Source organism: Rhopalosiphum maidis, chromosome 3 (genome assembly GCF_003676215.2).
Source record: "Rhopalosiphum maidis isolate BTI-1 chromosome 3, ASM367621v3, whole genome shotgun sequence".
NCBI lineage: Eukaryota > Metazoa > Arthropoda > Insecta > Hemiptera > Aphididae > Rhopalosiphum > Rhopalosiphum maidis.
In genome coordinates, this window is record NC_040879.1 from 54,523,667 (window position 1) to 54,547,824 (window position 24,158).

General features: G+C 39.3%; 1 protein-coding gene across 4 annotated transcripts in view; it reads right to left on the reverse strand.

Annotated features, from left to right (window-relative positions):
• LOC113559426 overlaps positions 1-24,158 on the reverse strand; it is a 69,810-nt gene that overhangs the window by 25,045 nt on the left and 20,607 nt on the right. For 2 of the 4 annotated variants that reach the window (XM_026965244.1, XM_026965241.1), the window contains exon 2: positions 6,494-7,784. In XM_026965244.1, coding sequence (XP_026821045.1) covers positions 6,494-7,774 — 1,281 coding nt within the window. In that variant the 5' untranslated portion in view covers positions 7,775-7,784. Of the gene's footprint in view, positions 1-799; positions 947-6,493; positions 7,785-21,157; positions 21,363-24,158 lie in introns of those variants that run through there. The other 2 variants (XM_026965242.1, XM_026965245.2) reach the window with 2 other exon arrangements.

Here is a 24,158-nt window from a genome sequence, read left to right on the forward strand (position 1 = left end):
TGTAGGCGATCTAGAGGTTATCGTTTTTTAGAACTCTGGACGATAAGCACGCGGACGCGCTTAAAATATGGTTCGTTCAATACTCCGGAGTTATAAGATCTGGGGTCACTAATGACCTGTCGCAACAACTTCACAGAAACTACTGAAACTATAATTTTCGTTCAAGCAGTTATTCGTTTAAAATTAATGTTGCTATAAAAAATTTAAAAACACAAGTTACATGCTAAACAAAATACAATACATTAATTATAGAAATGTGAAAAAAGACTACCACAATACATAATATTATGGTAAACCTTTATAAATTCTCGAGTTTATGGTAAGTGACTTTCAATTCAACAATAACATAACCTAACCTGTATTGGAGATTCATTGTACGAACTACGAACAGCGTTTCTTAATAAATAATGTAAAGAAATAAGGTAAACAGGTAAATGGTATACTTTTTATTTTCCTCGATATTTGGTCAAAAACAACAATCTCACAAATTAATACAACTGCAATTAATCGCAATATCAGCGTAAGTACCACCGCTTAAGTATTTCTCGCAACCCTATCAAGCCGGACACTAGACAACGACAACGGTCTCTATCCATAAAAAAAAACTGTACCAAATAAATAAATTTCGTAGGAATTTTTCATCATATCATATTTTAAACGTCCAAGACGCGTAGAAGTGTAGAACGAAGGAGAATGAAATTCAATAAACACGTATTATAGGCGGTTACCAGTTAAGCGGCCGAAGTTAAGTTAGGAAAATTGTCTACATTTATAAATTGAATACAATAATATCATATACCTCATCTACATATACGAATGGTGACAGCGGCGGCGGAGACGGCACTATTGTAATATTGTTCTAATTAGATTATAATTACGTCCCGTCCAAGTGTATTCACAACTGTGTTTACCGCGTGTATACGTCTACAGCTAGTTAATAACGCACGAACGACTGTTAACGAACTCGCGGCCGCGGATATACTTCTCGCTCACCGAACGGACTGTTAGTATAGGTACCGCCACCACTACTACTACTTTGCTGCTGCTGCTGCTACTATGGTTGTGTTATAATTTTTATGCCTATACCACATTAAGCAGTACTATATAATAATATCATGTACCTATATAAATTGATAAACACTACAGCACACTGACTGCGCGGTGTGCGTGCATTGAAATGTGTTGTGCAAGCTGCGACGTTCGCTGCAAAACCGTTTTCGAAGGACGCGTCAACGTGACAGAAGTACATATAGGTTATGCTATTAATATTATATTATATACATAAAAAAAATATTTAAATATATATAATATATTAAAGTTTATTTTAACCCGAAAATAATCAATTTGTTCTTTGTCAATTTTGTGATAATTGAATCCTGCAAGAAAGCTAAGTTCTGCAAGTGTAATATTACTTGGTAGGTATTAATCATCACTTATATAGATTGTGAGTTGTTTTTTATTCCTGAAGTCACTTTTTGTAGTAAAAAAACAATATACTTTGATCTACAAATTCGAGGAAAGTTTTTAGTAACAAATTGGATCTAGTGTTGAGGTGTCAAAAGTAGTAATTTCCTAATATTTTTCAAAATAATTGAGGAAAACAATCATCTGAATTTTATTACAAACATGCAGTTTTAATTTCTCATAGCCAAGACTTTAAAATATAAGATTAAGCACCTCATAAGTTTTTATAAACAGTTTAAAAATACATACAATAAGTAGTATATACATTTTTATTTACAGACATTTTAAGTGCACATGCTTAAAGCATAAACATTTTTAGTTTATTTTGTAAGCTGGATAGGTATTTACAAAATGTTGTGTTTTAAAAATTTGTATTGTCATGGATTATTCAAACTTTTACCATTAAGTTTATTATTATTTACTACACACAATTTAAAATTAAAGTATTAAAGACCGTCATCGCACATAATCGTTTTCCTTAAATATCACAATATCCAATACAGTGATCTACTCGATACCTGTATTATACAGCTAAGAGACTACTCTGGTTTTTATTTTAAATTGTTGTCTATATCTATATATTTGCTAACGAAAACGCCCTTTCGGGATTAGGCCAGGCATTGTCCTGACCCATAGTTTCGCTTATGATAGTGACGCTATGGAAAATATCCACCCTCCAGCCAACTCCATCGTTCATCGCCGTCCAAAATTGATAGAAACTAACGAGAGAGAATTTCGTATTGCTATTATTATTTTTATTATACGGGTGTATAGTTTTGTATTTCTTTTCACCATGCCGGCTGTATAAAATATATATACCTATATTTATATGACACAAGTCCGCGGTGTATAAACGGCAGTTTCCGCTCCGTTGAGGCGGCGAAATATAATCTAAATTTTATCGAGCCGTATATATATAACAATAGCGTATAATATAACGCGCCGCCCCGTCGCTGAACCGCGACCCTCCAATCACAATAGTCTTTGGCACTACGGGGCCACCACGGCAAAGCTCTGTAGAGGATAGCTGGGGAATGTCTATATTACCTATATATTATCGTCAGTATCGACCAACTAAAACGCGTATACGTCATATCCGTACTCGCTATATAATATATAGCTGCGGTGAGCCACCGACTGATACGTATATAATATATATTATATTGTTTTAATATCAAACTATCGATTTCGATCGAAATTTACGGAAAAAATTACATTTTTATATTCAATATTACAGGGAAATGTTATAGAAAAAGATCGTGGTGATTACTTTACGAATTCTTTAATAATTGAAATGTAATATTTAGGTTTATAAGTTCCCAGAAGGTCAGAGCCATTCTTATAAAAAATTATGATACATATATAACTTCAATAAAACTTGAATCTCTATTAGCTATAAACTTGTAATAGTAATAATATTAAAACACCATTAGGTATATACAAAAACAGAATCGAATAAAATTGTAACAATTAAAATGCATAAAAAAGCTCATAAAAATGACACACACTTGGTGAAGCTCAGGCCAGTCTCAGGACGAGGCCTGATATGGAAATAGTTTCTGAGTGAGACAAATGGCCAGTCACCCAATGCCATATAAATTACGTATGACATTGGGTATCCAGGACCTTTTAGTAAGTAATAGTGTGTTTGTGCCGGTCAATAATCAATATATACAATAAAAAATATATTTATTAAAAAAAAATAATGTCAATGTTTATTTGCGATGCGTAAAAAAGTATTCATTATTATTTATATATGTGTATTACATGGTCTACAACAGAAATAATTTATTATATTATTGTATTAATTTTTTGAAGCTTATTCAAACGTCAGTATTCATGATACCCCCTTAAATTGTAATAAAGTCTCACCAACAAGAAAAAGTAACGAAATAGCGAAGAGACCAACTGATTATGTTTATAACCATCATACCTATAATACCAACACTAGGTTGTTTTTTTTTATTTCATTGCAGAATACGGGGAAGTTACTTAATGAAATAATTTTTTTTTATATAAAAATTAAAAACTATATTTTAAATTTTATATCTATTATGCTACCTATATTGTCACTGATAGTATGTGATAACTATGAGATCTGTCGAACGGCACTGTGAAAGAATAATAATAGATGACTGCATGACGATGACGTATATACAACAGCAATACATAATATAGGCAATTGGAAGGAATTTTTTCGATGGTGCCGTAATAAATACATACTTATATACAATGAGAAACACACAACAGCAGTCGAACACGACAGCAAATGGCGATGTTAAATGCGCACAACATGCAATTTTAGCAGCAGAACGCGCACGCCAATGATGACCGAATGTTGAACGCTCAAAATAAAGAAACCTATTCATCGGTACAAATATACAATAATGAAAATATTATAGGTACGTCTATAATTTAAAGGATTGTTAAAAATAATATAATTTCTTATACCTACATAAACTATACAGGTGATAAAATATATAATGTATAACAGGTACTTGGAGACTATATAATAATATACTATAATCAAATATGAATTGTAAACATTATTTGTTGTAGAATATATAAAATAAACTTACACCTGATACATTGGAAATTGATATTTATTATTTTTATAAGGATATTATATTCATTCACCCTCCTAAATCCCCGATAAACTTCCTAAATTGTAAATCACCTATAGGTATATGCAACACACCACGACGATATGTAGGAGTAAAACATGAATTATATTATACAATATGCATAAAAGATATAATACACACACACACACACACACAAATGGGTAGCTAACAATAACCTTCACAAATAAAAATTATAATGGTATTGAATAACTAAAGCATGAAGTATCGTGCTCTCCCAGATTCGGTATTATATGCGACCGTGCCAATTTAAATCTTATCACCGACCTTTAATGGATTAATAATATTAATGTTGGGGTTGTAAGATCAATACCGTTGTTATGTTAATTAAGTATATATTATAATAATATAATTTAATAATTATAAAATAACGCGGAAAACAGTAAATATTCTAAAAGTTTTGTTAATTCCAAAACTGGAGTAGCATTACAGCTAATAAGTAATTACTCTGCATTGAGTATATATGACTAAAAAAGTGATTTTAAATTATTTAATGTTATGCAAAATACAAAAGTACTAATTAACTCTGTTAAAAAGTATTTTAAAAGGATATAACACCCGTATTTGTTGTCTCTGTCTTACAAACGTATACTTTAACAAATTTGTAACATGCTTAAAAATTAACATACTATACAAAAAATATGATTAAACATAAATTATGTTCTACTTTTATAAGTTAATAATAGGTCAATTCACTCTATTATTAAAGTTACTATTCAAAATTTAAACTGCTTAACAAAAATTTGTTGTGTTATATATTATGTTTGTAAGACAGAGACGACCCCAACCTAACATAACCCAATCCGCTTAAGAAAAAAAGCTAGAATATTATGAATAAATTCGTATTAAATAAATATAGTATAAAGTAATAAATATAAAGTATATATATAGTCGATCAAACATAAAATTCTGATGTGTACGAACGTACTATATAGAGAAAATTATTTAAGGATACAAACAAATAGCATGTTCACTGAGAATAAGTTTTACTTAAATCTATATAAATGTTAGTCTTTAGAACTGACAACCATTAATGCATATTATTATAAACTCGCACTATGTTTCAGTTTATAATCGAAAGAAATGCATTTCTCAGTACAACATCCAGCAAGTTATTTAGTTATCTTCTTAATTATATTATATTAATTCGATACACTTAATAATCTTTATTTTATATCATATTATTATCATATTACTTTTAAAAGTCTTAATTAAAGTAGGTATTCATTTTAGCTAAAACTTACATCATATGTAATTTATGAATTATTATATTATAATAAACTAAATTTATTAACTAAAGAACTTGTTCGTGAAGTTTATGGTAGATACTTTAAATTAATATTGTTTAATAAGTGCATAATAATATGTGTACTTAATAGAAAAATTAATTTTCCGATATTCTTTACGTCATAGTTGACCATCTGCCTAATGTTAAAATCTATACGTGGCATACAGTTTACTATATTAACTACTGTATAAATTTTTTATCTAAAAATCTCATTGGGCACCAATGGACGTATTATAGACTCATTTAATATTTCAAAATTGTAGGGAACATAAGTTAGTATATTTAAAATTTTTTCTAATAAATAATAAGTAATAGTAATTTAATAAATTGTACACATGTTACGCATATGTACCGCATAAGAAATACACACGTGAAGTAATATTAAAAAGATTCTGCATGTAAGTAAATAATATTACATTAACATACCTATAAGTTTGTAATTCGTTATATTATATACTTGAAAATCATATAATATAATTTTAGTTTTTATATAAATCTTAAAACTCATTTTATGGATTTGAATAAATCGGAGGTACCAATTTCGTGTAAATGATAAATATTAAATAAATACATAAAAGTTCATTAAAGATATGCGATAACTTAAAGAAAAAAAAATGTGTATTTTGTAATAGCAATTCCTGAAATAATATTGTTGGCATATCTAGATGGGGAAGGTGGGTAAAATTACATAGAAAAATTGAAGGTGGTATAAGCAACTTCCTCCGACCCCGAAAACAACTCTACAAGTAGTTAACAGCAGTTAACTGTCTAACAGAGCGTGTAGAGGTTTCTTTGTCAGTAGTGGGAACACATGTCACATAAGTGAGTGTACATTATTATTATAAATAATAAGTAGTGACAACGAACATTGACAAGGCATTTATGACAGAGAAAGGTGTACTGATTCAATGAATATTTCGGCGGATATAGAACCGAAAAGTAATTAGACGACAGCAATAATAATATTGTATAAATACGTTTTATACAAACCCGCAGCTGCTGCAGTATTATACGTTAGGTTAGGTACATATCACATTAAATTTTTATTACCTAACACACGATACGCGGCATTTCGCCGTTACACAATAGATGTACGTACCTCAGTGCCGTCGACCGCCGAGCCAGGAGCGTCGGATGCGCCCACCCGGTACCGGCGGCGGTTGGTGCCGTTTGCGGGGAACACGCCGCCGACCGGGGGCACGTGGTGGTTGGTCTCGTGCACCGTGAGGCTCTGCTTGATGTCGGCCGAGAACGAACAGTGCGAGCACTTGTACGTGCCCGGTGCTATGACGCTGTGGTTGCGGTTGTGCCGGTCCAGGTTCCACTTGTACGGCGTCCGGAAGTCGCAGTCGTCGCACTTGATCATCGGCATCGTGTGGTACTTGACGTGCTTGGTGTACCGGGCCCGCATGTGCGTCACGTAGTTGCACTTCATGCACCGGAAGAATTTCTTCTTCAGGTGCGCGGACTTCTCGTGTCTGTTGACCAGCGTCCGGCTGTGGCTGCCGAACGGGCACACGGAACACTGGATAAATGTCACGGACTGCTTGTCTTGTTTGTACGACTTCTTCTGTTGTTGGGGCGGTGGTTGTGACGCCGCAGGCGGTGGTGTCGGCGGGGCCGTCTGCAGTAACGAGACCGCGGGCACACGGTCGTCCGCGTCTCCCGAACCGTCGTTGCTCAAGTCCGCCTCGTCCTCCGGCTCGTCTTCTTCTTCGTCGTCTTGTTCTTCTTCTCCGCCGGCCTCCTCGTCGTCCAGTTCGTCTTCGTCTTCCTCGGCATCGGCTTCGGTTTCGGGCTCGGCTTCTTCCTCGGTCCCTTCTTCGACGCCGGAAACAATATGTTCTTCGGTACCAGATTCTTCCTCGACACCGGTCACCACTTCAGTCTCGTCGACATCCACGTCTTCCACGATCACCAACTTGGCTAGATGCTGGTCCGTAAACTTTTCGAAACGTTGCACACGGATCCGGACAGGCGGCACCAAGAGCGGCTTGCCGCTGTCATCGAATCCGTGGTTATTTTTGCCACTTTTGTTCGACTGGTGGACCATCTGCACGTGCCGCTGCAGTTTCTGGCTGTGTTTTGACGCGTACAGACAGTGCGAACATTCGTATACCTTAAGTCGTTCGGCGTGTACGTTCTTCTGGTGGTGCAGAAAGCTGCGTGGGTTCTGGGTGTAGTACGGACACTTGGCGCAAGCGTAGTTTCGCTTGACTTTACACTGTGGCAGCGGGAGCTTCGAGTTCGACGACGTCGACGAGGGTGGCGCGGACGAAGACGACTGCTGGTGAGAATATTTTGGCTTCGGTCCGGGCTTTTGGTGCTGCGGGTCGCCCGAAGAACCGGCTGACGGAGCCGGCGATGCCGTCTTCGCCATTTTAAAGTATCTGCAAAAAAAAAAAAAAAACGCCATGTATCAATGTTGACCGAATCTGTTTAAGTATTAAAATTATGACTTGACATTTGTCGTGGACGTTATCAAACTATTTGTATATTATAGTATAGTAATCGCGTGTACAATTGTAACCACCTACGACCAAGGTTCATAATCTCGCTGGCTTTTACTACGACGCGTACCTACAGGTCGTTAGATGTGAAAATAGTGTCAGAGCTGTGGTTATTATTATTAAAAGAGACACACGTATATCCGATAGCCTCTACATATCATATATACTGTAGGATATATTGATATTATAAGACTGTCGTTGGATCGCATTTTATTAAGTATAACTATCAATATGTATTCTGGCGCTGTCGCGCTGATCGGAAAACATGAAACGAAATTGTATATATACGACGTGCCGCCGGCAGAAGCTGTGCGCTGCCGTGCGTTCTATAAATAACATGGCAAAGAAGACTGCCCGCTGTTGCTGTTGGTGTAACGCCGTTCGCGAAAGTCCCCCGACGACAGCGAGGCAAATATCGATGTCAAGGAGGCGCGGCTAAGCGCGAAACCTTGGCGTATATACTGCAGCACCAGTAGTACAAGCAGTGTATATGATGTACGGCCAACTATATATATAATATACATGTTTCTATGTAGGACATATTATTATTATTTTTTAACCGCGTCATACCATACGAGTGCGTTTCCGACAAAAATATATCTGTCGATGAATCTTGCGTTTATAGAGACGAGACAATGCGATGACTACCGATGACGAAAACTCTAGCGGTTATTATTATATCGTGTCCTGCAACTGTGCGGCGTCGCACACGTAACCTTGGTGATCCGTTTATTATATACTGCATATACCTAGGGTGAGAATAACAAGGTATACTGGCTGTGGCGGTGGGAATCCGAGCCAATATCGATTTGTATCGTTAGATTCCTGACGCTTTTTAGAACGATCACGATTATAATTGTATTAATTTTGTATTTTTTGTATATGTATTCGAACGTAACTACGAGGCGTAACCGGTTAAATCGATAGTAAGTATAATAGTATGGTAACTAGTCTGTGGAGGGGGGGGGACACGCGTTCGGCAATAATTTGATGTTCGAAAGTCATCTACATCGCATATGCATTATGTATACATTTTACATCATCGTAAAAAGGTTTTCCGGGAAAAATTGTTTTCATAGGAACACTATGCGATTTTCTTGTATCGGTTTTTCGAATCACGGTGTAACATTTGTTCAAGTGTGTATAGCAAACACGGGCGCGTATGTGGCGCGTGCGCAGGAATTAAGTCGATATATAATATTATTGACGTCAATGCAATTGTGTAAGTAAAATAAATACAGTATAAAACACATCTTAAACTCATCTTATATAAAAGTAAAAAGTTAAGTAAGGCAACGAGAATATAAATTCTAAAGAGGTGAGAACTTCATCCTAGCAGAACCGCAAAGGCACAATTTTAAATGAACAAAACGATATATACATAAACAAATATAAAAAAAAAATTACTGCTGTGATTATGAATTTACGATACCTGCAGAAATCGCTAAAACTAAATAAAAAAATTTAGCAATGTATACTTATATTACGATATTAATCGCTCTTGGCATCTTAGTGGCTCATCGTTGGCAGTACCCTCAGTTAGGATTAGAAATACTTAGACACTGTGAGAGTTATACAACTGAGTTTCCACTATGAAACGTAGGTTGAACGACTCGTGTCGTGTAGAATTGAATACATTTAACACGTATAGGTAACGTGTTACCAACATTTTTTTACTAATTACGGAACGCAAAAAGCCACGATGTGTTGGAAACTTGGCTAAAGTCTTGTAAGATAAAAATCGATATAATTAAGTTAGATATTGTATGTTGGTACCACCGATTATACATGGTGTTCTGGTTTAGGTATGTGCGGTGATTTTTTGAATGTAAAAAGTTGAAAGTTAAAAGTAAATGATGATAAATGCATGAGCATACAACCACATAATTATTGTCATAAAATAACAAATAATAAATAGGTATTGAATTTTAGGTACTAGGAGATAACAAGCATTTATTTTTGATTTGTGAAGCATAATAATAGAATAAGTAAATTGATCTTCGTTAATTAATTTATAAGTAATGATTAATATTTGTATACGAAGTCTTAGAACCAATATTATATACGTATTGATTAATATTATTATACTAAAAACAAAATATACTGGTGAAGGATTAAGATCGATTTTATTTTTTGTTTTTGTCTGTACAGCCACATTTTACTAGCTTGCAACAGTATGTGGTTCATCTGCTTTCTTCAATGGTTTTGATAGCATCATTGCAGTAGTTTGAATATTATATATTATATATAGTCATATATTGTTAGTTTATGCGAATGTGCTAAAATGTATGGCTATGTAAAACGCCATAGGGAGTACCTACTTGTTTCTAGTCGTAATAACCACTCAAAACAGTATTCCCTATACCTATACCTACTTAGTTTACGGGCCACAGTTGAGATATAAAAAATAAGAAAATGTGTCACTTCGAGCCATCGTCGAGTGATCTCCTTATATGATAGCATACCCTCGTAATATGTACAAATAAACGATATAATCATATTATTGCTGTGCGAGTTCGCACGCTAATTGTTTATGCGGCAGCTACGATTTCCACGTCATTCTCGTCGGCACTTAAAAAACCGACGACCGCGTGGCCTGCAGCATTAAGTATATGAATAATCTACGAAATTTTTCTTGGATGTGCGCAAGACCACGATTTCGGGAAGAAGTCTCGTCGGACGAATCCTGATGCTGCATGTCGAACCCGTCAATAATAATAGCCACAAGCTGCGCGTTTACGGTCGAAAGTTAACCGCACGTGGCGCGTCGCATTTGCAACAGAATCAGAGAAAGTTAAACGCGAGCGCATAAACGAAAAAAAAATCGTCGTCGCAGTCCCGCCGTGCTGCACATATTATTATAATATGAGTTATTCGTAGTCATCTGTCGCTCATATACATGCACCGACGTATCTACAGACTGCGCCCGAGACGACGATGTGATGATGATTATTACGATTGACACCGTTCTCAAGACGGACGCGACGGCAGAGGTTTCTGTTTTAATAATTATACGAGACGAATCGTATGCGCACGAAGAACGACGACGGACGTTCGTATATCGTTTCGTCAGAAAAAAAAAAAGAGAAAAGCGATATGGCGTTAAAACCGATGACCGTTCAGAAAAACGTAAACGTCCGAACATATCGTAGGTAACAACGACAGCGACAATAATAATATATGATATTATATACTAAATCGACCGAATGAATATCCTATACCGCAGCGGCAGCGTACTACTAGCTGTTTCGCAATACTATGTACAATTTACACATAACTATGTATATCTATACAGTGGAGTACTTGAATATCATATATATGAGTGTATGCGTGTGTGTGTGCGTGTGCGTAGACAACCAGTGCCGGCGGCCAAGGTATTTTTTTAAGCGTACCTATATGTGCTTTTCAAAACAAGCAATCCTGCAGCGAGCGCGTCGTACACACGAGACTGGACGTCGACTTTCTCTCACCGAAAAAAACAATGTAGTACGTATAAAAAAGCGACGGCCGAGGATGGCCGGATGATGACGGATGATCATCGACACTCGACCGCGGTGACGAAACAGCGCGCATCGTTTACGACGGCGATATCGATCCACATTGCGCATTATCGGTATATATATATATAATTATTATATTAAATTGTATTGTACGGGGTATATGAGATTTATATAATAAGTAATAACCATTTGTACAATACTTATATACCTAATGTATGGTATATAATTGTAGTAGTTGTGGATGCGGCAGTGATAACAGTGGTATTTAGAATATACTCTTGTAAATGTAAAAACAGACGATACTTCTACACTGCTATTGGTTGCATTTAAATATAAAAACAAGTCAAGGTCCGCGTATACGACATATTACAATATACTGTATTAAACAAGACGAAAATATTTTTAATTCAATAAAATTAAATACTACCATATACGCATCCTATAATATATAATATATATATATATATATATAGCTAGGACCCCAACCGCCCCGGTATATTATTATATGCAGACGTATATATAGATGAGTACGCCGTCATATTCTTGTTATTATAATACACAACAACAACAACAATATTATATTTTATGAAAACAACCATGAGCCCCTTTCCCCTTTTCATCTCCCGCACACAACCCGTTCGCCGGGTCCAATTTATTTCGTTACGATCATCGTCGGAGGAACCCCTCACCATTATAATATTACAGTCGCATCCTAAGATTAATAAAAAAAAAAAAATGAGCAGAATGTAGAGCTGCATTGCCCGTTTCATAACGTCGCTAACGCACGCAGCATATTATACGTCACACTCGCTCTCGATGATAACGATTAGATAGTCAAACAACAGTGTTGTACACACACACATGCCGACGTGCGGAGACATAATAATAATAATGTAATATAATATACGAACGATTATTAAACAGAAAAATATATGTCGAGCGGCGTTCGTGTATAGAGATAGTGCGTAGTAATAAGTAGTAGCTAGACGCGTATGTATATAGTATAATAATTTATATATGTATATACACTTACACACACACACACACACACACTATCGTTGTAATACAATTACCGCCAACGTTCGGAGCCGCGTACTGCACACACGTGTGAGCTAATAAAACGATGTCATTATATCGTTTTATTTACACACACACACACACACACACATAATACTCTGATGCCTATACTTACTGCAGTGTATGTGTACAATAATAATATAATAATTATATCGTCCGCAATCATTACCTCCACCACATCATCTCTAAACACGCACACACACACACAAACTTACGCCCTGTGCGTAATTGATTTAGACGATGGTATATATCATAATAATATGATATAAGTGTTGTAACCGTATACGCGGTTACGCTTTACGATATTTTCAAGTTATATACCTTACTTATTCTATGTACCTATATCATTATAATAATATTATATATATATATATAGTATTTTAATGCGTTGTAATAACGTTGATAATATAAATAGACTCGATGTTGCAATATATGCACGTGCAGTATATATACAGCAAACACGACAGATGACGTTTACAACAAGTCACGATTATACGGCGCCGTCGACGGTCCAGAGTTGGCGCGAAAAAGAAGACCGTGTGCGAGAAGTAATTAACCGTATAGCAGTATGTATATGTATATATATATATATATATTGCGAGTACTGGTTGTTGCGCTGCAAGGAGAACCGGAAGAAGAACGCGGCCGCGGCGGCAGTGTATAGTTGTGGACGACGCACGTGGTATGCGCGCGAGAAAGGAAGAGGCGAACGAACGGGTTTTCTGGAGCGGGCGGAAACGGTCATCAGCGGCGACGACTAAATATAGGTCTTTGACCTCGCCGACCACGGTGGTATACACGCCGCGGACGAATCGGCGCGGCCCGCGATGGCGCCCGGCCGCCGAAGAAGAGGCCGCCGCCGCCGTCCGCTGCTGCAAGACACCGCAGCCGTGACGAACGCTGCGTCCCGTCGGTCTTCGGGTGTGTTTCGCGAGTGTCCACGCGCGCGCGTCGCCTAATGGCGAGTGTGGGAAGGCCGGTGGAAGGCCGACGAGGCGGACGTATGGCGGCGACGTCCGCGCGCGGTCGATGCGGCTTTTTACGTGCCGGCCGGCGCTGTCCTCGTTCCACTTCGGGCGCTGCCACTTTCCGAAATCTCCGAGAGCGACGTACGCGTTCTCGGTTTTTCGACGATTCACGCAATACACCGCCGCAGCCGTCGGTTTTCACGGAAACACGTGCGCGTAAGCGACGGAGGATTTACTGCTTAGTAATATTTCGATATCCGACGGAGCAAATCGGTCACGACGACGCGAGGGGAAAAGAAACGGAGCGTCCGTGCGTGTACGCGAGCCCCGGACGCGCAGTGGTTTCGCGCGCTCGGCCAGCATAGTCCCCGCGCCGCTGCGACGGCGGTTCAGGGTCGAGCGGGCCTTTTGTCTCGTCGACGTCGTCGTCCGGCGAGCGCGGTACACCACCTCATCGCCCCGCCGCGCCGCTTGTCACCGACGGCAGCGGCGGCGGCGGCGTCGCCAGTACGACGATAATATAATATTATTTAGGTCACACGCGCGCACGCCGTTACGGGTTTGCGAACGCGTATTATGTACACGTCGTCGTTAAATATTTATGGGCAGCGGTGCAGAGGTCTCGCGCGTTGTTGATCGTCGTCATCGTGTGTAATATACAGTCATCGCGTCGTCGTTTCAGTCTCTTCGCGCCGTCATCATCGCCATAATCGTTATCGGCGAATCCGTCGACCTTGCGCCAAGTTAAAAAGCTCAAACTCTCGCGGGTTCCTCCGGCAATAATAATAATAATAATAATAATAATACGAGTATATCAAGACGTTTTACTACCGCGATAAATCATGCGTCTTATCCGCCGATAAGAGTCCGGTGCAGCATATTTCACTCCGCGCACAGACCCGGAGGAGTACGCCCGCCCCGGTTCGACGCGCGCATATATATATATATATATATATATATAGGTTTATATAGTGCGTTCGGCAAATGAAATAGCCACACCGCGGAAGAAATTCTGTTTATTATTAATATTATTATATTATGAGGGAGGAGACTCGCGATGAAATTCTTCTGTGAGGCCACCGAGTTTATATTTTTCATGACCGGCGAGCGACGACGACATTCACGCGGTTTGCGCGACGATATAGAAGAAATGTGATATATGACATAAAACCGCAACGATCGATACTTTATTAATATACGAGCAAAGTAAACTCAGCTCGTATACAATATATTATACAGTCGACTATCGGTAACTCGAACTTTGATATCTCGAAATAAGTCGTCATCCCGAGTAAAAAAATTCTTGGCATTACACTTAATTGGTTTTTGATATCTCGAAATTGTTAATTTATGACTTGAATGTTGTTTTTCCCCTTGAACTTCGAATTACACAGGCAACTGGTGGCGTCAGCCGTGTTGAAATATATAATATATTGGTATATTACTATATGATTTAACTCGCTCACTATCACGAAATACGTGTTGGAAGCTATAGGCATAACGCGTTCAGAAATCAAACTAATGCACAGAATACATCTATAAACAACCACGAGCAGCTCTGTATATTATAACACTCAATATCTATAGATAAATATACTCAGCGGGGTGAACCCGAGGGTGTACGACCATTACAGTATTAAAACAATAAACGGGAGTACGGGACTAAAATCTACTTTGATAGTATTGAACTGTTATTTACAATAAAATAATAATAATAATAATAATAGAACGTATTAAACAAAAGTTAATTCATAATCAAACTTTATGATACACTATAATATGTATCTGTACATTTAATTATTTAGTTTGTATTATTATATATTCATGAGTATATATATAACACCTATAATAATATTAATACTATATCATTTAAAAAATGACAGTAATTTACGGTAATTTATGTACTACATTTTAATTTGGAATTATTATAATTCTGAAATGTTATGAAAAAAATATATTTTGATATATATTTTTATCACAGTGATTTTTAATTTTTAATTATTTCATACAATTAGGTATTATAGGAAAATATTTTTGGCCAGAGTATGAAAATAATAGGACCCTATTCAAATCCATGAGAAAGCGGATCTTATTTTAATGTTGGATACGGATACGGTCATATCCTATCTCATTTTTGGAAGAAAATAGCTATACAGGTCGAAACCCTGCGACGGCGCGTTTTAGGTGTCACCCCCCCCCCCCAGCGACCCACACACCGCAGAACGCTCGGAAATAGACCGCCGTCTACCTGGCGATGGATATAACGGCGACGAGAGCGGTCTCCGCACCACAGTTCTTGCCAAACAGCGGGGGGACATTTGGCCGCGGTTCTCGCAGAGAGCGTTTCGCGGCGGCAAAGATAAATATTTCTAGCTCGTCGTGTCCACGGCTCAACCATACTATAAGAATCTACCGGAGAGGAGAGTGGCGGCCATACCTATATATCACATAATATAATGACAATACGTAATAACATAATAATATATATAATATGGCGATGCGACGACGACCTTGGCAAACAATTTTCGTAACGTTTCCTACCGTACATAACATATACTCGAAGCCTGTCGTTGCAGCCGTTTATCACGTGCAATAATAGTAATATAATATCGACATTAAAATATTATATACAAATATATATCGTAGCGGATGGGAAAATAAAAGCTAACACGAAACACAATAAATGCCGCACGAGTAAGACCTTACCTTTTTCTTGCAACACACGACTTCTATGTTTAATCATATTATTATTATGTGTACACATCTAGTTGCCGTGTTGATATACTATATTTTACAAAATAGTTGATGTTCAAAAATGCATTTAAGTTTTACTTGCGGATCAATACGGAAAAAATGCGTAATAATACTTAATTATCGTTCTAAAGACGAGACAGTTCGGATCATTGGTTAGAACTATACCTTCGAAAATAACCTTTCCCGACGAACTATACAAAGTATTAAAGCAGCAACAATTAGAATTCTTAGGGCATATAAACACGTTTTATCACGAGGGGATGCAATTGATGAGAATGTGTCGATGATCAAAACTTTGATCACCACACATCTGTAATATAAATATATTTCAATTTATACTCATAGTACGAGTATACATAAAATAAATTTAAAGTTTCAATATAATATTCATATAGTTGTTAAAATACGTGTAATACACGATTTAACTAGATATTTTTGTGATTGCTATTTTATTTATGCGTCCTTAAGAATGCAGGTTGAAATAATCGACTATGATGAAAACAATGTTGAAATAGTTTGCAATTTAAGACATTTTAATAATGAACTCTGTATTTTAGATTAGACTAACTAAAGAACACTAGAATAAAATTAAGTGGGTGGGGTATTTAACATAAAAAAAAAAACATCACAACATTTTCAAAACAGAAGTATAATCAAACATCAAAAATAAACTAATGAAAATAAAAAGTTCTTTAAAACCCTGATTACTGATTACTGCAAGTTGATATCGTAGACTTATAGTATTGGATATATAACTTAAAAAAACAATGTTTAAGAAACTTTTCGAAAAAAGATATTAATAATAATAATACCTAGAATATAATAGAAGAAAATCAATGATATTATAGTATACTTTAACTTCAATTTTCTTAAGACTTGGTACCAAAATCTCCTACTCTAATCAGTAAGCTATACCTATATTAGAACTCCGCATCACGTGCGTTTACGCGCGGTTATACATTAAAAATGCATATAATATTATTATCCATAAATGGATTATACTATGTGCTAAGCAACATCACAGATGTGTTGTATATCTTTATCGAAGATGTATAATATTGTATTTTATTATTATGTTACGATGCTTACGGATACAAAGTCACGGCGATACGACGATTATTGCCGGCCGGCCGAACCTTGGCGAACGCGATCTTTATAATCGCTTAACGCTACAACTGCTCTACTCACTGTATTGTGGGAGGGTGATGTTGGTGTGGGTAGGAGGAAGGTAGACGGATATGAGCACTGCTAGATTTTCGTCGTCGAACAAGACATGACGGAAAAGGAGCGGCAACGGCGGCGATGGTCTTCTCGTCATCGTCGTCGTTGTTCGTACGCGCCTAACTTACTGTACATACATAATATAATATAAGACAGTGTAATGTATATTATTACTACTGTACATAGTAGCCACGAGGACGATCGCCGCCGCTAACGCTGCATTTTATCTAAATACAAGATGTGTCGTTTTTTACTTATCCAAAAAAACGTGCGCGGCGCAGCTCGAGACCGGAAAACCATCTGAATATTTATAACAATATAAAATTGAGATATTATAGGCAGTATATTTAATCGTAATCAGGTCTAGATTCTGGTATAGGCATACTGCTGCCGGTTGATCAAACTAAAACGACACGCACTTAAAAATGTTACTTTCGTTAGAGAATTCGTCGACCTTCCGTCATGTATATTATATAGGTACATTATATTAAACCATAAAATCGCCGTACTGACTGGAGTGTTTTGCGTAATATTATTATATAACACTCGCACAGTCGCACAATCTGTACTTACGCACAGTGACGACATGTTGGTTTTCGGCGTTTTCGCGCTCGAAGATAAAAGTATAATATACTATTATCATTGTAATACGCGCAGGCGGGCAAATGGAGGGGGTTCTAGAACCAAACTAATTTCGTACGAAAGTCGATATAGGCGTTAGCTCGGTAAACGGTATACATCGTTGCTGATGTTCGCAGTGTGTGCCGCCAAACAAACACACACACACACATACATACATACATACATACATACGCATATAGTACGCACGCGTGTTTAATTGTCGTCGTCATGTCACGCTTCATTAGCTTTATTATTAGCGTTGCTTCGTGTACATATTATTATAATGAATCGAGAAGGAAGACGATACAAACTACTCTGTGCCAAGGCCGCAGCCGCCAAAACGTATCTCGTTGGTATATTATAATAACAATCCGATCATAGTACAGGTACATGAGATATTATACATCGCACTAAGTGGACAGGGGCAGCGGAAAATAAAAACTCGTCCGCGCTATATTGGCTGATAATATTCAATTTTATGTTTCGTTGCGACAACTAAAGATGACGTCCATGAGTACGTAAAAAGGCAGTGATGCGCGGCACGATCGCCGAAGTCGATTTAAAAAATCACGCCAGATGATATGGCAGATAACGTCCAAACGGGATATATTTCACTTCTCACAATTTTAGGGTTATTTGAAAATGCGTGGGATTAGAGAACTTTTCAACATAAGATTAAGCTTATTGGATTTAATATGTTATAATAATAATGATCTATGCGAGAAAATTTCATAAGAAATTTAAATTATGTTACCACCGCAACTTCTACAATATTATATTATTTTGTGCGTCGTGTTTTGTCACCGCAAATATTAATCTCGCCGAGTCGATAGTAAATTTACCAGTACTGCAATTAGAAACTGCGGAAAGTACCGTTTAATAAACGTCGTGGTAATACTGGTAATAGCACACGAGATTTTCCACAAATAAATTACGTAGTACAGCCAATGGGTTGTATATCGCATTATCGACGACCCTCCTCATCGTTGATTTTTGATCCACAGTCATACTATCTATATACACTTATGCGTCACTCGGAAATCTTTTTGACCGAGACCCCTCCCCATATCCGAATCCATAATCGTAGAAGACATTATTTATATACGTATATAGTGTACGAAGACACTATCGGGCTTGACCCTTCGACACTTTTAGTGTGACGGAAATTTTGCTTTGGGGAGTGGTGAATTGTCTACGTCGGGCTTTGAACCGTAGGGGTAAGGCGGTATATGAGTATAAATGAGCGCGCTGCTGGACGGCTTGGTTGAATTCGCCGATACTTGCGCTACAGCGAGCACTTGGCCAGCAGTCGGGAGGTTATTATTACACAGACGTATTTTACAAACGGCCGCTGTATAGCCTCAAGAGGGTGTCGCGCGGAGGGGGTTTAAAAATAACCAGTGGGCTGCCGCCGTCGTAACGTCGAGCGCGCGAAACGCAATAATATAATACGCACACGGCTGCAAGCGGATGAACGCGGGCCCGAAACAAACGCACTCGCGAACGTTGTTTCCGGTACAGTATAGTTCGCGACCGCCGCGGTGGGTGTGTAATAAACACCATGTTATTATTATTTACACGGCGCATAACAAGAGTACGATATTATGCAAGTTGCAAATAATTATACGACCGGCAATGACGTCTGATTGCAACAAAACACACCGCGTGGTCGTCGATTATTCTACGACGAGAACGCGTAGCGACTGACAGGAATTTCTGGTACGAAAAACTTGACCCAAAACATCAATCCACCCCGTTTGCGTCATCGAGTGAGTACTATGATAACTTCGGCGCTTGTACGTAATATCACATAGACGGCAAGACAGGATGTCCGGTCGTCATGAGCGATTTCTACGAATGGTTTCTGCGCATGTATAGCTACCCTCAACCCCATCACCGCCACCCGAAATCGGACGCGACACGAGAGATCACGAAGTGTAACGACGACGACGAAATATTACCGGCGGAGAAGACATGTTAAACCTAATCGTTATTTCTATAGAGAGACGGATTATACAAAGGACGTAGGAAATCGTACGTATGATGAAGTTTCAGGAGAAAGGATTTGTATTATATACCGATGTAGAAAGGCGTAACGGAAAAACTGGTCGAGAGGGTTCTTAAGTGCAGGAATTGTCCTAGTGTTCTGTGGACGTGGTCGCTGCCCAACAGATCGTTACATACATCCTCGTGCGCGAGTGTTGGAAATAAGTGGCACGCCACGACGATGACGATGACGGTGGCGGCGGTTTGAGCAATAGCGGCTACGGCGGCGTGTAGTGCTGTTGCTGCTGGCACGTTGTAGTGTATTATTATGGCGGAGGGCCTGTCGTCGTCGGGTTTATCGATTCCCAGCTCTGGCGCTCGCGATGGTTACACAACGGGTGGCTGCGGCGGAGGGCGGGTGAGCCGAGGGGTTTCCCACCGTCGCTCGCAACGAAATTCAGTTACGGCCGGCGGTGTATATCATAGCGCGCGCGCCGAGGTGGCCACCGATCGTTATACCACCGTCGCCCTCGGAGCGCAAAGTGAAAAAGAAGCTCGCGACAAAAACAAAAGCCGGTGAGGTATACACGACAGGGTAACCACCACCACGCTCGCGTTTACGGCGAGGAAGCACACACAACAAGCAGCACACCAGCAGCAACAGAAGCAGCGGCGGCGGCGGCGGCAGCAGCAGCAGCAGCAGTATAGTGCCGATGACAGGTGGTGTCGACGGTTACCGGGAAACACCACCGGCGTACCATACATCACATTAATATTGTTGTCTTTATTTCATAATTATTATTATATAATATTATAAATAATTTACTATTTTATTTAATAATATTACACATTTTACGAGGTGCACTCGTCGTTAAACGCAAATACTACTGCCTATATGATACGCACACGTGATGATATCATTATAGATAGTATGAACACAATAATAATATTATAATATTAATAATAAACTATAAACGTGTAGTAATCATTATTGTGATAACAAAAATATACTATAGTACTATATACGATTTGTATACTATAATATATTATTATCTCGTACTGTGCGTAAGACGTTACTGTTATTGTTGTGGTATTATTGTGGGCGATGAGTAAAAAGGATACTTACGGGAATTATTATAATAAAGTTTCGTTACGTCCGCGGCTTTAGCGAAGAACACGCCGGTGTACAACGTCGTATCATTAATATTATTATTATTATTATTATTACTATTATTAATTGCGCGAGCGCGCGCACACACACCGACAATACACGCGGTCGCGGCAGCAGCTGGTGTGCCGGTGGGCTGCTGCTGGCTATCGAGTCTCGTTCTGTTCCGTCGGCCGGCGCACTACAGACTAACCGACCGCACGAGGCGGGCAGGCAGGCAGGCAGGCAGGCAGGCAGGCAGGCAGGCAGGCAGGCGGCGCGGCGGCGGCGGCGGCGGCGGCGGCGGCGGCGGCAGCGGCGGCGGCAGCCGTTACGAAGGTTGCACGGCTACCACCACCACCACCGCCACTTCCACCGCCGCCGCCGCCACCACCGACCGCCGCCAACAGCGACGCTACTGCCGCCGCCGCCGCACTGCTCTTGGTATGACACAGCGTAGTACCATCGTCGTCGACCAGACACGGCCCGTTCAGCACACGCGTGCAAGGCGCGCACACAAGCCATCGACACTCCGGCGGCGAGCGGTCCCACTCGAACGCGCGCGCGCACGCACAAGCGTCCGCAGCCGCACACCCGCACGCACACGAGCGGCTGGAGCGTCGTCCCTACTTTTCGTTGTCTACCGCCGCGGCGGGTCGTGGTGGTCGGCAATCATTCGGGGGAAAAGAATCACAAGAGTTCACAGAACCGGCGACGCACGGTGAGCGGGGACGGACAGACAGAACACCACCACTGTATAGAGTTTGAGCCGGAAGCGGCGGCTGCGCGGCGGCCCGTTTTGTTCGAACACGTGGGAACGCCGCGCCGGCGGAGGAAATTCTCCAACTGCCAAAGACCATCGTGTGTACCGGAGATAACACGAAACCCGCTAACTTTACTGTATTTTGTCGTCGCGCGTATATCGTACAACTATACGATAAAATTGTCGTGTACGATTCCTCCGCCTCCGTGGCACGCAGCACCGCCGGCACCGTCCAAGACAGAGATACGCATAACATAATTTGCATATTGTGCACAGGCGTCGCGCGTGCGCCATATGTGTCAAGGTTAGGCGGCGCAGTAGTAGTAGTAGTAGTAGTAGTACGAAACGACGCAATACTTGGCGGCTGCGGCGTAATACTATTATAGCGCCGAAACGGTACCCACATAGTAATGAGCGTATACGTTTGTAAACGGCGCGAACCGCATGTGCACGGCTAATCGTCCGGCCGTGCCTGTCCGTGTCCGTTTCTGTCTTTCCTATTTTTTCCGTTCACCGGTTCCGAGAGGGAGCGGAGAAAACCGGACGGCGCGCGCGAAAAGGGGTGGCCGGCGACGACCGCTGCGCGGAACCGGTTCGGCGGGCGATTGCGAAACGCCGCCGAACACGGTGCGGCACACACACGACGCGACCGTGTCGTACGCGCGTATTATTAGGTCCTGCGGCGGATTTCGACGGAGCAGCAGCTGCGCGTCGCGCGCTAAGGGTTATACGCGCAGTCGTCGGAGCGTATCGCGTAGAAGGCGCTTACCCGTTGCCGGATCGGGCGCGCACGAGAGACAAAAGCGTCACCGACGGTTACGGCACACACGGCGGCGGCACGCCTGTAACTCGGGGAGGCTGTAACACAGCGGAATCAGTTCCACCAACCGCTTATGCTGTCCCATTCCCTGACCGTATACGGACTTCGTCTGCTACACCGCGCACGCGGTCGCCACATGGCCCTCCGAATTAACGGACGTCAAATTCCTGAGCGTCTGGTCATCGTCGCTGCGCTGTCGGGTGCGGCGCGTCGTTGTTGGTGCGGTGGGTGGGCGGGTGTCCGTCAAGTCGCCGAAAGACTCGTTATTCCGCGGCGCATAATTGTTATTAAATAAAATGTGTTTATGTAACTATAATATTATTATACGCAATTGCAGTGTACATGACACGAATTCGGGCGACATTGACCGTTGACGACTGTTGCAAAGATTAAGTAACAACCACAACAACAACAACGTCGAGCGTGCCTCCGCGAGATATTATTATAATATGGTGCGCGAACGACGCGCGATGTCTAATATATTACACTATCGCAAAATCGAAACGAAGAAAACAGGTTACGAGCGTAACGCCATCGCGATTGTAAAAGACAGGAAAAAATTATATTAATATTTAATTGGCACACTACAATATTGTTTTTATTTTAAACGAAAATAATATCTAATTTACATTATTCGATGTATTATAACTACTCCTGAAGACGACGAATACGTGCACACATAATCTGCAGGGCCAATACTAAGGTGGACTCGTCCCTGCGCATAATAATATTAGTTTTTAATAATACGTTAGAATAATTAGTCGGACGTAAATTATATTTATTTTTTGTTTTCAATAATTATACAAATCAAAGTAAGGCACGTTTTTTTTTTATTACGTATACGATTTGAGTATCACATGAAGATTTCAACTTAAATTAAATGCTCGATCAAAACAACAATTTTAAAATTTTCAGAAATTATTAGAACTACCTATTCAACTATAATATTATAAAATGTGATAAATATTTTATTACTAAACGACTTAAGCTTGTATTTAAATAATCAGATACTAATGTTAAAAATTACAATTTTATTAGCTAGAACCTCCAAGAAGTCAAAAAAAAAAATTCAAAATATTTTAATATCACTTAATAATTGTTGTGTAATAAATAAATAGTTTCTTTTATATAAGATTTTGTTGTTAAATTAATAAATTTTCTGTACATCCACTTATTAATATTACCATGTGTAGATAATATGAAAATATGAAATATAACTGATATGAGTGAAGTAATCTCCTTTTTTTAAGGGTTGGTATCACCTATCTAATTTTATATAATGAAATATGCGAGTAAAAATTTCAGTTACCTACTATAAAACTATTTCAATGAAAATGATTATCATTATCTCTAGGTGTTAAAATTGTTAAATTCTATCCTGCACATAATATATTATG